The sequence below is a fragment of the Vipera berus genome (genome assembly GCF_964194415.1).
Source record: "Vipera berus genome assembly, chromosome: 1".
Taxonomy (NCBI): Eukaryota; Metazoa; Chordata; class Lepidosauria; order Squamata; family Viperidae; genus Vipera; species Vipera berus.
In genome coordinates this window covers 159,474,182-159,488,340 of record NC_138202.1, presented here as the reverse complement: position 1 = coordinate 159,488,340, position 14,159 = coordinate 159,474,182, and the positions used below count along the sequence as shown (strand labels likewise).

The 14,159-nt window shown below is 38.3% G+C and overlaps 1 protein-coding gene across 3 annotated transcripts in view; it reads left to right on the top strand.

Moving 5' to 3' along the window:
* The window catches only part of LOC308660644 (neurabin-1-like), a 58,952-nt gene extending 44,964 nt beyond the window's left edge, over window positions 1-13,988 (top strand). For all 3 annotated transcript variants that reach the window (XM_081315092.1, XM_081315091.1, XM_081315093.1), the window contains exons 17-18: window positions 8,239-8,427; window positions 11,637-13,988. In XM_081315092.1, coding sequence (XP_081171218.1) covers window positions 8,239-8,427; window positions 11,637-11,804 — 357 coding nt within the window. In that variant the 3' untranslated portion in view covers window positions 11,805-13,988. The remainder of the gene's footprint in view (window positions 1-8,238; window positions 8,428-11,636) is intronic.
* The last annotated feature ends 171 nt before the right edge of the window (window positions 13,989-14,159 follow it).

The window sequence follows — 14,159 nt, the reverse complement described above, 5'->3', positions numbered from 1 at the left end:
AAATAGAGACATTAAATTTGAATTTAAATTGACCAAGATGGAGAGGAAGGGAGCAAGATATTTACTTCTTTTCCAAACATTATTTCCCTGACACACTGAAAAAATAAATAATTAAATGTATTTCAAACTGGGACAAAAAGTTTATTCTTCCAGATAGGCAGGATATAGGCATAAAAATAAATATAATCTAGGCCCTTTAAACTTATATGCAAGTATGTACTTAGATTTTTAACTCATTTTCGACAAGTATAATTAGGATCAAAATAGTTAACCTTTCTTATTTTGTCACTTTGTTCCTTCTTTCCAAGTTACCCAGTTGTACATATCAACCCCTCACTGACCAGATGATGTTGTCAAAATTTTCTGAAGTGTGTGGAGAACTGTATGGGGAGGAATAAGTTTAAGCTTAATCATGACAAAACTGAATAACTGGTGTGGGGTTTTTTTTGGACCACCAAATCTAGAAATGTTCTCTCTTTTATCCTGAAAGAGGTTACACTTCCTCTTTAGGACTGTTACATAACTTGCGAATATTCTTGAACTATAGTTTCTACTGAAAGAGCAGAGGACAGCTGTGGCCAAGATGGCCTTCATACAGATTCTTCAAGTGTTTGTGTTCATATGTGGACCAGGAACCTTTACTGTAAAACATTGATATCATGCTTTGGTCACCTCATGTTTGAACTACTGCAATAGTGTACATGAGTAGCTCCTAAAGATCACTTACTGCAACTGATCCAAAATACAGTGGCATGGGTAGTGATGATGGGCATGCCCACATAACACCTCCAATTCTTGAGGTGCCCTGGTTGTTAGTAAGCTTCCGGTTATTGTTCAAGGTGCTAGTGATCACCTATAAAGGCTGGTATAGGTTTGGTTATCTACCTATCTTTAGCAGGGGTCCTCAACCCCTGGGCCACAGACCAGTACCGGTCCGTGGCCTCTTAGGAACCGGGCCACACCGGAGGTAAGCGGTGGGCAAGCAAAACTTCACATGCACTGGATTTTGATTGTGCATTCCTCCTCCCTCCTTTCCCAGATTGTGGAAAAATTGTCTTCCACGAAACCAGTCCCTGGTGCCAAAAAGGTTTGGGGACTACTATTCCATAGCTTCTGCCCATCCTATATAATTGAGCAGAGTGGGCATATCCCATCAATTAAACAGTATCACACAAAGGGACATAGGAAGTAGGCCACCTCAGTCATAGCACTTCCTCTCTGAAACAATATTCTTCCCAGATATTTATATGGTCCCCATTATTTAAACAAGCCCTTAAAGTTGGGCTTTTCCTCCAACTTTGAGTTGCAATGGGTGGTAGCTTTTTATATGATGTTTGATTTGTGAGATTTCATTGTTAATATTTTTCAGACATTTCCATTCTCAGATTCTATTATTTTAAACTTAGATGTCACCCAGACTTACAACAGAATCAAATAACGTACACACTTAATAATAATAATAATACAAATCACCCGTTTTAAGGAGAGCTTTAATTTTCCTACAAAAGCTTGGAATTATGAATTTTTGTTTCTTTTTTTTCCCTTTTGGATGACTATTCTGGCTAAATAAACTAATACTCAGATTTGTAATCCAAACTGTGATGAGCAAAATCCTAAAACACGTTTCCCATAAGACTTGAGCAAAGTGCTTAGGTGTTAATATTTTCAGGAGAGAGGATTTCTGTCTCCTCTGCCCATTTGTGCACTTCTTAGTAAAATACATTTCTGAGGATCAGAAGGAAACTTCAAAATAAAAAGGCTGCAACAGGAAGGGTCAGTCAAAAAAATTGCTTTTCCTTTGCTTAATTGGAAATAGCCAGTAGCTAACACTGCTGGTGGAAATCTCGGTTTTCCTTTAAGATTTAAAACTTCATACCTGAGATGGCCACTGGTTTCAAGGAATAACTGTCACTAACCCTGTATTCCTAAAAGACTTCCTTCACTCCCACTGATAAATTCTCAATATTTATATATTTTATATGTTGGGAAGAATACATAAATGATTGTATAAATGATGTATATCATTGTAGATATATATAGCTTAATGCTATTGTTAAGTAGGTGCTTTTTTATTTTTACTTTTTAAAAAAGGTGCTTTGTCTCCTTGTGATTTATTCCAAGGGATAAGTTAACAAAACATTATTTTCACTTGTTTGCAGAGTAGAATTTTCATAGATGATTCATATCATAGCAAGCCAAGTTGTGATCTGTCAGGGTTAGTGGCAGAGCCTAATCTTTCAGGGCGTTCACACACTTTAACCTTCTCTTCAGATGAGGTGAGTTTCAGTGTGTCTCTGTGTGTTGTTGATGTCACAATTCAGACCACCTTGTCATTTCAGTTTGTCTAACATAACAATAATAGACATTAGTAATCCTAGCCAGATTTTGGCCTGTTAAGTTCAATACATTATTTTTTTTCTTTGTCAATATTACCATTTTTCTGTGGAGTTTTGTAAATAAAATAATAAATGTGTAATGCATTTATTGCATATTTTTCTAAATATAATAAATTTTTCGTTAAATATTTAAATGAAGTGATAGTTTTATCAATTATTTGTTATAATTTATTTTAAAATAAAGATAAAGACATTTATCTTTTCAAACGTGAGTCCAATACACAACATTTTTAAATTGCAACCCAAATCTATGATTTATTGATTCTGAGTAGCTCTAATGAATCCAATATACTTCATAAGGAAGCTGCTGGTAGGATTGATATGAATGGCATGTAATGGCATTTCTAACAGAATACAGAGTTCTCAATTGCTATTTTCCATTCTAAGATGCTTCTTCAGTCTTTGGACCATAAGGTATAATTCTAGCCGTTGAAATTATTTTAGAGTCTTTATGAAGCCTTTTTTTTAAGTGGGAAAATTGTGTCTTTCAGAATTATGCAGGATTGAGTGAGGGCTTTTATTTTGTTTTTGTTTGTAATAAAAGATAAGCTCAGCATTTGCTGATAAGTGTTAACAGTCCTGCATGTAGTTTACTCTAACACAGACATGTCAAACACAAGGCCCGGGGGCCAGATCCGGCCCGAGAAGTGGTTTCATGTGGCCCATGAAGCCATCCTGGAAATAGTGAGGGAACGGCCCCCACTGCCTTGGCCCTGGCCCAGAGACCCTCCTTCTGCCAGAGACCCTCAGATCTGTCCCACTCCTGCCCAGGCCCCCATAGGCAACCTTGATGCGAACGATGTAGAGCTGGCCATGCCCACCCAGTAGGCCATACACACTCTAGCCACGCCCACCCAGTAGGCCACGCCCACCCTGGCCATACCCACCCAGCCCCCTGAGGGCAACTGCAATGCTGATGCGGCCCTCAATGAAATTGAGTTTGACACCCCTGCTCTAACAAAACGTTTTTGCTAGTAATTTCTTTTTTTTAAGCTCTTGGGGCTTCTTTGTAAGAATTTTATTTTGGAGTTTAATTCTCCCCCACCCCTGTATCTGTGTCTTCCAGTTGTCTTACGAATGTTGTATTTTTTGAGCAGTTTAATTATTTTTGGCTCTTTATTTTCTTTGTTGGAAACAGGAGTTGATTTTGGTTGGATGAGAATGATGGCTCCATACATGTTTTGTTTAAAATTATGGCTTTCCTATTTAAAAGAAATAAACTGAATTCTCTGGTTTGCTTGATACACTAAAGTAGGGAAAGGCAATCTGTAGCTTGTACACTGCTTATCGTCTCCAAGCGTCTCCAATTTTGCAGGGTGTATTGAAATTTGGTAATGAACTCCTGAATAATGGTATTGTAGCCAAAAAATTAAAATGGGATTGGCCCAGCTATTTAACTCCCATCTTACAACGTGTTAAACACAATGAACAAAAATACTTTAAAGTTTACAGCAGGGGGCCCCAACCCCTGAGCCGTAGCCCACTACTGGGCTGTGACCTATATGGAATTGGGCTACGCAAGCAGCGGGCCAGCCCATGCACATGCAGCCCTTCCATGAGTGCATAAAGGCTACGCATGCGGGTTGGCTCACTGCTCATGCAGCCCAGTTCCCCTCTCCCCCCCCCCAGCCGGGCCACCAAGCCTCAAAAGTTGGGGACCACTGATTTACAGTACTAGCTGATTACCTGTATCTGAATGTTTCTTATTGGCCAGACATACCAACTTGTGTGATTTGACTCAAGTTGTGCTTTAACTCATTCTAATTCATGTTATGGCTTTATGCAATGTACAAGCTAGTTTATACTTTAGTCTGAGCAGGGCCACCAAGATTAATGCAGTAATTGAGTTTAAACTGGAGGCATTTTAGACTTCCTCTTTTGTCGTGAATTTGAAATGAATGGCATATCTTGGTCCAGAAAGAACATGCAAACTAAAATAGTAGATTACCAGTTTTTAGCAAACAAGATGAAATTCCAGGATCAAATGTGTTGATCAAAGTATCAGCTACTGGCTAAAAGTGTAATCTGCTGTAGGAGAAATATGTAAAGTAATATGGGTTTACTGTTGCTAGAAGTGATACTAATGACAAAGAATGTGGTCTTTATCCCTTAACAATATCTTCATGAGATACTGCAAACTAGGGCAAACAAACCAATTCTCCATTAAAAGAATACTTTGCAGTTAATTATATGTTAAAACCAACATAGAATTATGTATATATAACTAAGCATTACAATTGCTTCCATTGGCCCATTCAATGAATTAACAGAAATTACGTGTCTAAGTCAAACAGTATAAAAATGGTTTCAGATTTTTTTTCTTTTATTTTTTTCTAATTGGTCCATCTTTAAGTTCCAGGAAGCTTTGCAATCTAAAGCCAACAATCATAGATTTCTCAATCATTATTCTGTACTTAGAAGACCAGAATCTAAAGAGTTTTTATCATTAATTTCAAATTATTTTTCTGTGTTAGACCAATTTAATTATATAATTAGTGAAGTTAATAACAGATGTACAGTTGCAAAAAAAGTATGTGAACCCTTTGGGTCCTCTCCCCCCTCCTGTTCAACATCTATATGAAGCCACTGGGCGAGCTCATTCGTGGTTTCGGGGTGGGTTATTATCAGTACGCTGATGATACCCAACTTTTTCTCTCCACCTCGAACCAACCCAGCAATGCCCTCGACGTGATGTCCCGTTGCCTAGAGGCAGTCCGGGTTTGGATGGGGAGAAACAGGCTTCGACTCAATCCCGCCAAGACTGAGTGGCTGTGCATACCGGCATCTCGGATGAACCAGTTTTGTCCATCTTTAATTATGGGGGATGATGTGTTACCCCCCGTTGATAGGGCTCGCAACCTGGGCGTCCTCCTGGATTCACGGCTCACTTTGGAAGATCATATAAGAGCTGTGACCAGGGGGGCTTTTGCCCAGGTTCGCCTGGTGCGCCAATTGCGGCCCTATCTGGACTGAGATGCCCTACGCACAGTCACTCATGCACTCGTGACCTCCCGGTTAGACTACTGCAATGCTCTCTACATGGGGCTGCCCTTGAGGACCACTCGGAGGCTTCAGCTGGTGCAGAATGCGGCCGCGCGAGTTGTGATGGGAGTTTCCCAACACTCCCATGTAACTCCTCCGTGAGCTGCATTGGCTTCCGGTTGCCCTCCGGGTGAGATTCAAGGTGCTGGTGATGACCTATAAAGCCCTAAATGGCATGGGTCTGGGTTATCTTAGGGAGCACCTGCTGCCAGAATCAATCTCCCATCATCCTGTGCGCTCCCACAGGGAGGGCCTCCTTAGGGTGCCGCCAGTCAGTGAGTGCCGGCGGGTTATCCCTAGGGGGAGGGCATTCTCTGTGGGTGCGCCTGCCCTGTGGAACGACCTGCCTGTGGAACTCTAGACCGCCCCTGACCTTCGTTCGTTTCGCCGGGACCTAAAAACCTGGTTGTTTGATTTAGCTGGCCTGGACCGAGGGGTTTTAAATTTTTAAATTTTAAATTAAATTTTAAATTTGGGCTAACATTATTTAATTCTATTTTAATTTTAACTGTATTTTAACTTTTGTACTGTTTTAACTGTTTTTAACTTTGCCCTGTAAACCGCCCTGAGTCCTTCGGGAATAGGGCGGTATAGAAATCTAATTAATAAATAAATAATAAATAAATTACGTGGAGTTTTGCATGAATTGGCCATAAAATGCGCTCTAAACGTCATGTAAGTCACAACAATAGAAAAATACAGTCTGCTTAAAATAATACTACACAAACATTAGCTGTTGTCATGTTTTAATTGAACATAACCTGTAAACATTCACAGTGCAGGGTGGAAAAAGGGTATAGAAATCTAATTAATAAATAAATAATAAATAAATTACGTGGAGTTTTGCATGAATTGGCCATAAAATGCGCTCTAAACGTCATGTAAGTCACAACAATAGAAAAATACAGTCTGCTTAAAATAATACTACACAAACATTAGCTGTTGTCATGTTTTAATTGAACATAACCTGTAAACATTCACAGTGCAGGGTGGAAAAAATATGTGAACCCCTAGCCTAATGACTTCTCCAAGAGCTAATTGGAGTCGGGAGTGAGCCAACCTTGACTCCAATCAGTGCGATAATATTGGATGTGTTGCTGACAGCTGTCCTGCCCTTTAAAAACACACACCTGTTTTGGGTTTACTGGTCTCAAGAAGCACTATCTGATGTGAACCATGCCTCACAGAAAAGAGCTCTCAGAAGACCTACGATCAAGAATTGTTGACTTGCATGAAGCTGGAAAGGGTTACAAAAGTATCTCCAAAAGCCTTGATGTTCATGTGTCCACGGTAAGACAGACTGTCTACAAATGGAGAAAGTTTAGCACTGTTGCTACTCTCCCTAGGCGTGGTCGTCCTGTAAAAATGACTGCAAGAGCACAGTGCATAATGCTTAATGAGGTAAAGAAGAATCCTAGAGTGTCAGCTAAAGACCTACAGAAATCTCTGGCACATGCTAACATTTTTGTTGACACATCTACAATAAGGAAAACATTAAACAAGAATGGAGTACATGGGAGGACACCACGGAGGAAGCCATTGCTGTCCAAAAAAAATATTGCAGCACGTTTGAAGTTTGCAAAAGAGCACCTGGATGTTCCACAGCACTACTGGCAAAATATACTATGGACAGATGAAACCAAAATTGAGTTGTTTGGGAAAAACACACAACACTATGTGTGGAGAAAAAAAGGCACAGCACACCAACATCAAAAACTCATCCCCACTGTAAAACATGGCAGAGGGAGCATCATGGTTTGGGGCTGCTTTGCTGCCTCAGGGCCTGGACGGATTGTTGTCATTGATGGGAAAATGAATTCCAGAGTTTATCAGGACATTTTGCAGGAAAACGTACGACCCTCTGTTTGCCAACTGAAGCTCCGCAGAGGATGGGTGATGCAACAGGACAATGACCCAAAGCATACAAGTAATTCAACAAAACAATGGCTTCAACAGAACAGAATACGCCTTCTGGAGTGGCCCAGTCAGAGTCCTGACCTCAACCCGATTGAAATGCTGTGGCATGACCTTAAGAGAGCGATTCACACCAGAGATCCCAAGAATATTGCTACACTGAAACAGTTTTGTGAAGAGGAGTGGTCCAAAATTACTCCAGATCGTTGTGCAGGTCTGATCTGCAACTACAGGAAACGTTTGGTTGAGGTTATTGCTGCCAAAGGAGGGTCAACCAGTTATTAAGTCCAAAGGTTCACATACTTTTTCCACCCTGCACTGTGAACGTTTCCATCTTATCTTCAATTAAAACATGACAACAGCTAATGTTTGTGTAGTATTATTTTAAGCAGACTGTGTTTTTCTATTGTTGTGACTTACATGACGTTTAGAGCACATTTTATGGCCAATTCATGCAAAACTCCACGTAATCCCAAAGTGTTCACATACTTTTTCTTGCAACTGTAATTTATCAAACTGTTCTTGGAAGTGCAACAGCCTCTTGCCAGGGTTTCGGCAAGTTTTGTTCATTGTCTTAATGAGGCTCACTTTGTGCTGTTACGCACATAAAAAGAGCATGGAATGTTACTTAACTTCAAAAAAGTAACTGACTCATCTATTCAAAAGATGTTAACGTTTTATATGGAGAACAATGTAAGGAATGGTCTCAGAGATCTATGATTAAACTTGTTTTGACACAGGTGTGTTTAAAAATCTTCAAGTTAAGTCCATTGTGAAAGCCTTCTAAGATTCTAAAACACTGGAAATTGTTTTCTAGTTTTAAAGTCAATAAAATTAAATTAGTGTTTATTGGGGAAAATTGATTAATTTGATTTTACTTAATCAGACCATAGATGATGAACCTTCAGCTACTGGAAAACAAAACCAGTGGCACAACAGACCCATTTCTGAATGGACCACACAACAGGTCTGCCATTGGCTAATAGGAATGAACATGGAGCAGTACATCTCAGAATTCACGAGCAGAAATATTGATGGGCAACAGTTAATGCTGCTTGACAGTGAAAAGTTGAAGGTAAGCCCATGTTTCTGTGTAAATCTATATTAGACTTGAGGTAATAGTATAAATTACAATTTTTACTGTATTTAGTAAATCCTGGGTGGAACAGTACCTTGTATTAAATGGATTTTTATTGCTGAATTATGCAGTAATATCCCTTCCTTCCCTACGTAGGGCTTGTAACATTAATTTGTGGTTTCTTCTAGAGTCTACATACTCTCTCTGTGTCAGAACAGAATAATACATTGAATATTGTATTTCCCTAAATGATTATATATTCCATAGGAAGGCAAGCCCAATATGCTTGCTCATCAATGAAGACATCCCATTTGACACAGTTGGTTTTCTCAGGAAACAGCTTGTTCAGGATTATGTTGTAAAACCATTTTAGGATTTACCTCCTAAACTATAGGAAACAATCCAAGGAAGTCTCATTGTATTCAATGAGGATTATTCACTATTAAGCAGTAGATAATAATCTGTCCAAATTCATTTTAAGTTTTATTTGGGTTGAGAATTGTAAGTGCATGATGTAATGTTAAAAAAAGCCAAAATGGGTTTATAGTCTTATCAGAGGTTGCCATCTGTTGATAAAAAATTATATTACATCAGTTTATAACATTACTATGATTTCATCTATCTTTTTAAAAAAAAATACAGCCCGGTCTATATGAGTGAGGTGTTTTCTTTTAATTTTGACAATTGTCCTGTGAAGTTAAGTTATTCCAGAAATTGCTGTTAGGGTGATCTTGATGACTGAGGCGGTATTGTTGTTGTTAGCTGCGAAGTCGTGTCTGACCCATTGCGACCCTATGGACAACGTTCCTCCAGGCCTTCCTGTCCTCTACCATTGTCTGGAGTCCATTTAAGCTCACGCCTACTGCTTCAGTGACTCCATCCAGCCACCTCATTCTTTGTCGTCCCCTTCTTCTATTGCCCTCAATCTTTCCCAGCATTAGACTCTTCTCCAGTGAGTCCTTCCTTCTCATTAGGTGGCCAAAGTATCTTGAGTTTTAGCTTCAGGATCTGACCTTCTAAACAGCAGTCAGGGTTGATCTCCTCTAGGACTGACCGGTTTGATCGCCTTGCAGTCCAAGGGACTCGCAGGAGTCTTCTCCAGCACCATAGTTCAAAGGCCTCAATTCTTTGGCGCTCAGCCTTTTTTATGGTCCAGCTTTCACTGCCATACATTGCAACTGGGAAGACCATAGCCTTGACTATACGCACTTTTGTTGACAGGGTGATGTCTCTGCTTTTTAGTGTGCTATCTAGATTTGCCATGGCTTTCCTCCCCAGGAGCAAGTGTCTTTTAATTTCTTGGCTGCAGTCCCCATCTGCAGTGATCTTGGAACCCAGGAAAATAAAATCTGTCACTACCTCCATTTCTTCCCCATCTATTTGCCAGGAAATGAGAGGGCCGGATGCCATGATCTTGGTTTTCTTAATGTTAAGTTTCAACCCAAGTTTTGCACTCTCCTTCTTCACCCGCAACAAGAGGCTCTTTAGTTCTTCTTCACTTTCTGCCATTAGAGTGGTATCATCTGCATATCTTAGGTTGTTGATATTTCTTCTGGCAATCTTAATTCCAACTTTTGATTCATCTAGCCCTGCCTTTCTCATGATGTGCTCTGCATATAAGTTAAATAGGCAAGGCGACAGTATACAGCCTTGCTGGACTCCTTTCCCAATTTTGAACCAATCAAGTGGTTCCGTGTCCAGTTCTCACTGTTGCTTCTTGGCCCACATATAGGTTTCTCAAGAGACAAATAAGATGGTCTGGTATTAGAATCCTATTTGTTTTCTATTGGCTACTACATTTGGTACATCTGTTTACTTACTTAGTCTCTGAATGATATTCCATTTTTACCCCTTCAAAAATCTCTGCCACAATACATTTTTGAAAGCTCCCTCAGAATTCGCAGCAGTCTGTGCATGGTAATAAAAAGCAGCTGCTATTTACAAATGTGAGAACACATGTTTAGAACTGGCCATTTGGTTTTTTAGATTCTATAGGACAACCTAATGGTTTTTAGAAGAAAGATTCTGAAAAGATTTTTTGTAGTCCAGTGCATATTAGCTACATTGAAACACATTGGGTTGAATCCAGACTTACACCTGGAACAGTCTAAGAATTTAAAAAAAAACAGTAAAGATTCAAAAATCATCATGACAATGTTAATAGGTTTGCTACATTTGTTTGTTTATGGGATTGGTCTAAAATGGAGTTAGTGATGTATACAATAAGAAGCCACAACCAAAGTAATCATATAATAACAACAACAATTTCTGGTGCCTGTAACTACAAGTAAGATCATTCGATTCCATTTTTACCAAAACTGGGTAAAAGCCATGACTTCCACCTTCCAGAAAGAGCTGAGTCAAGTACACCTAGATTGTGAGTTTTCTGTCCCTGGGGCCTCAAGTCATGATGAGCATTACAGAGGGTGGAGAGCATTACAGAGGGTTGTGAGCACAGCACAAGACATTGTGGGCTGTCCCCTGACACCACTGGATGACATCGCCAGGGCTCGTTGCCTTGGAAGAGTGAGGAAAATTCTCAGGGATGACTCGCACCCTGGACGGTATCTCTTTACTCTCCTACCATTGGGTAGGAGATATAGGAGTATAGCCAGCCGCGCCAACAGGCTGAAGAACAGCTTCTATCCATGGGCTGTTTGAACGGGATATAATTTTATAAACTTTATGCACGATTGACTTGCGAGGCTGGTGTGTTGTGCAATTAGCTCACATGGTGTAATAAGATGGAGGGTTTGTGTCACTGTAAGTTGGGGGTGGGGGCACAAAAGGAGGCTCAGCCAATCTCAATGTATACATGGTTGTACTTTGACAATAAAGGTTCATTCATTCATGGGTTTCTGAATCCATAGCTCCTCCACCCTATTTGGGTCTGAGCCTGTTATTCCTAATCCAAGACCTGATAGCTTCCAAACACGTCAGATGTTTAACACACCTGTCATTTAGCTCAGAGTGATGGTAAAGAACTGGATATTGCCCACATATTGATGATTTCTTTTCGATAATGTTGTCAGTTACTTCTGTAGAGGAAGCCATAGAAGTTGGACTTTATTTCTGCTATAGCTGATACAAGGAAAATATGTTAAAAATTGAAATATTAATTTTTTGTTTTATGAAAATTAATGCCACAATAAAAGACTCTTTTTTTACTGTATTCTGCTCTGCTCAACATAACTTTTCTTTTAAAGGCTTTAGGAGTATCCAGTCAAAATGACCGAGCAACAATAAAGAAAAAAATTAAAGATATTAAAAAAACACAAGAAAAACTGGAGAAACAGAAAGAAAAGTTTCAGAAGAAAGAGAAGGAAGTGCGGAAAACTGGCAAATTGGTGGCTGCCGTGGAATCAAACTGCTAACATGATTTGATGCCATACTACTCTCTCCTGGAATAGCTGGAACTAAAGTAGAGCTATACCAGTATAATGCTTCAGTCTTTATTGAATAAGAATCTTAACTTGAGAAAATGTAACAACTGTATATTTCTGTACAATTATGGAGGGAAGAAAATGGTAGTTTTACAGTAACAAACTTAGTTTACCTCTGATTTCTATAGTCCTTTCCCATTTATACAGTTGCATTAAAATATTTTCAATTTTTATATTTAGATTATTAACTTGTACTAGTGGATATTAAATTAACTATTTTTTAAGAAATATGTATATATATATGTGTCTGGCTAATTCCCTGAAGTGTCTTTGGAAATGGCATATACAATTTTTAAAACACAAGATTACAAATTACAGTACAACAGGGGTATCTGGTGAACAGATGCTATTAGGACATTATGTTCTGTTGGAGATAGTTTGTTGCCCATAGTATTGTATAGAGAGAAATTAAGTTTTAAAAAGTAATAGAAAATTAATTTAATCTAATGAAATGAAGTGTTTACAATCTGTATTTTTCAGAGTTCATTTTAATTTCAAAGCATTGTAATAATATAATTCGTTAATATTTTCTAAAATACATTTTTCTATGTTTTGAATATGTTAAGCATGACTTCAAAAGTTATCTTTTATATACTTTTGTATACAATGTTTTTATAGTTCATGTGATAAATGTCAGAATGCATAACCCTTTCCTACTTAAATGTTTGGGGACCAAATGATATTTTTGATGATTTTTACATGCTGTTGGTCTTCTAGATTTACAATTTACAGATAGAATTATTCTCTCTCTTCATTTAAATTAAACATGAGGTATCTGCATTATACGTATTTACACTGTAGACTTCAAACATGTCTTTGTTTTCATGAATAATTATTTGTTCTGCAGAATGGTGTAAATCACAATTGGATTTGCCATTGAGCAGCAGCACAATCTTTTGTAAAATACACTATCTTAGAATGACACTTTTGAAAAACGGAATAAATTTTGTTCAAAAAATAGAAATCTGAATTTTGGAATGTTATTAACTTGTGAAAGTTGCACAATGATGTAATCTAATAAGCAAGCTGTTGAAAAAATACTGTTTCAAAGAACCCAAATCATGATTCATTTTTCACATAAGCTTTTCACATTTTCTTCCACAGAAAATTATGATCTTTTTGTTAAATCTGTACGTTTTGAGCCTAGAAAATCTATTCTTAGAGGGTGCTAAACGCACTTTGTGCCAGGGCTCTCTCCAGATATTCTTCATTTTAATAACTTTCTAGAAGAATAGTTTCTATTCTTGAAGAAAACCCATTCTCTGAAGAAACAATTGAAGCTGACGATAATATAATGGCACTCCTTGCAGAAATGGAAGGCTACCCTGGAATCAAATGATTTGACGAAGAATAGTCAGACGACTTGAAACAGCTGAATAATGATCCAACAAATTCATGTCACTGTAAGAACATCATGGCAAACCAAATAGCTCATCAGCCGTTGTTAAATGGCAGGGTTAAGGGGAAACTTAAGAAATGCAGGCTTCCAAGGAAAATGGGAGGCCAGTGTATAATTATACTCGGCCTTTCATAGAGAAGAACCAGAAACAGCAATTCAAGATACGAAGATACGAAAAATGGGATTGGTTGATATTCATGTTGAACAAATAAAAAAAATAGAAACTTTAATAAAACAATGGTGGTTCTCACTTTTTAATGCTTGTATGGCCTCAAAGTGTATTCCAATGACCTGGAGGAAAGCCCAGGTTTTTTTAATTTTTGAAATCTGGGAAAGAACCAAACAAAAGAAATTTTGTCCAATTTCCCTCATCTGCCATCCCTTTAAACTCTATGAGAGAGAATAGTTCCTGTTATTGAACTAACTCTTATTTGCCAAAAGGCTGCTTTATGGTCAGGGAAGTCCTTCACAAGTCAGATACTTAAACTTGTCCAGCATATAGACGATGGCTTTCAATAAAGTCTAGTCAAATGACTTGTTTGCAGCTTATGACAGTTAATCACAGGAAACTCCTGAAATTATATAATACCACACACAACCTTTTGACTAACTGCACTGACTCGACCACTCAGTGGGTAGCTAACAGAGACAATTAGAAAATTCAAATGACAACAATTTCATTCAGAATGTTCAGAATCTGATTGTCCACTACCCAGACTGTGAGATCAGATTTAAATTTTCTTTTCACTTGTCTTTTGGGATGAGATTTCTTTCTGTTCTCTATAAAATGTAAATGTTTCGGTGCATAGTCATATATTCAGAGAAGCAGACTACAAACATTTCTTCTGACCAGAATGAATTGAAAATTCATCTGAAACAGGAGCTGT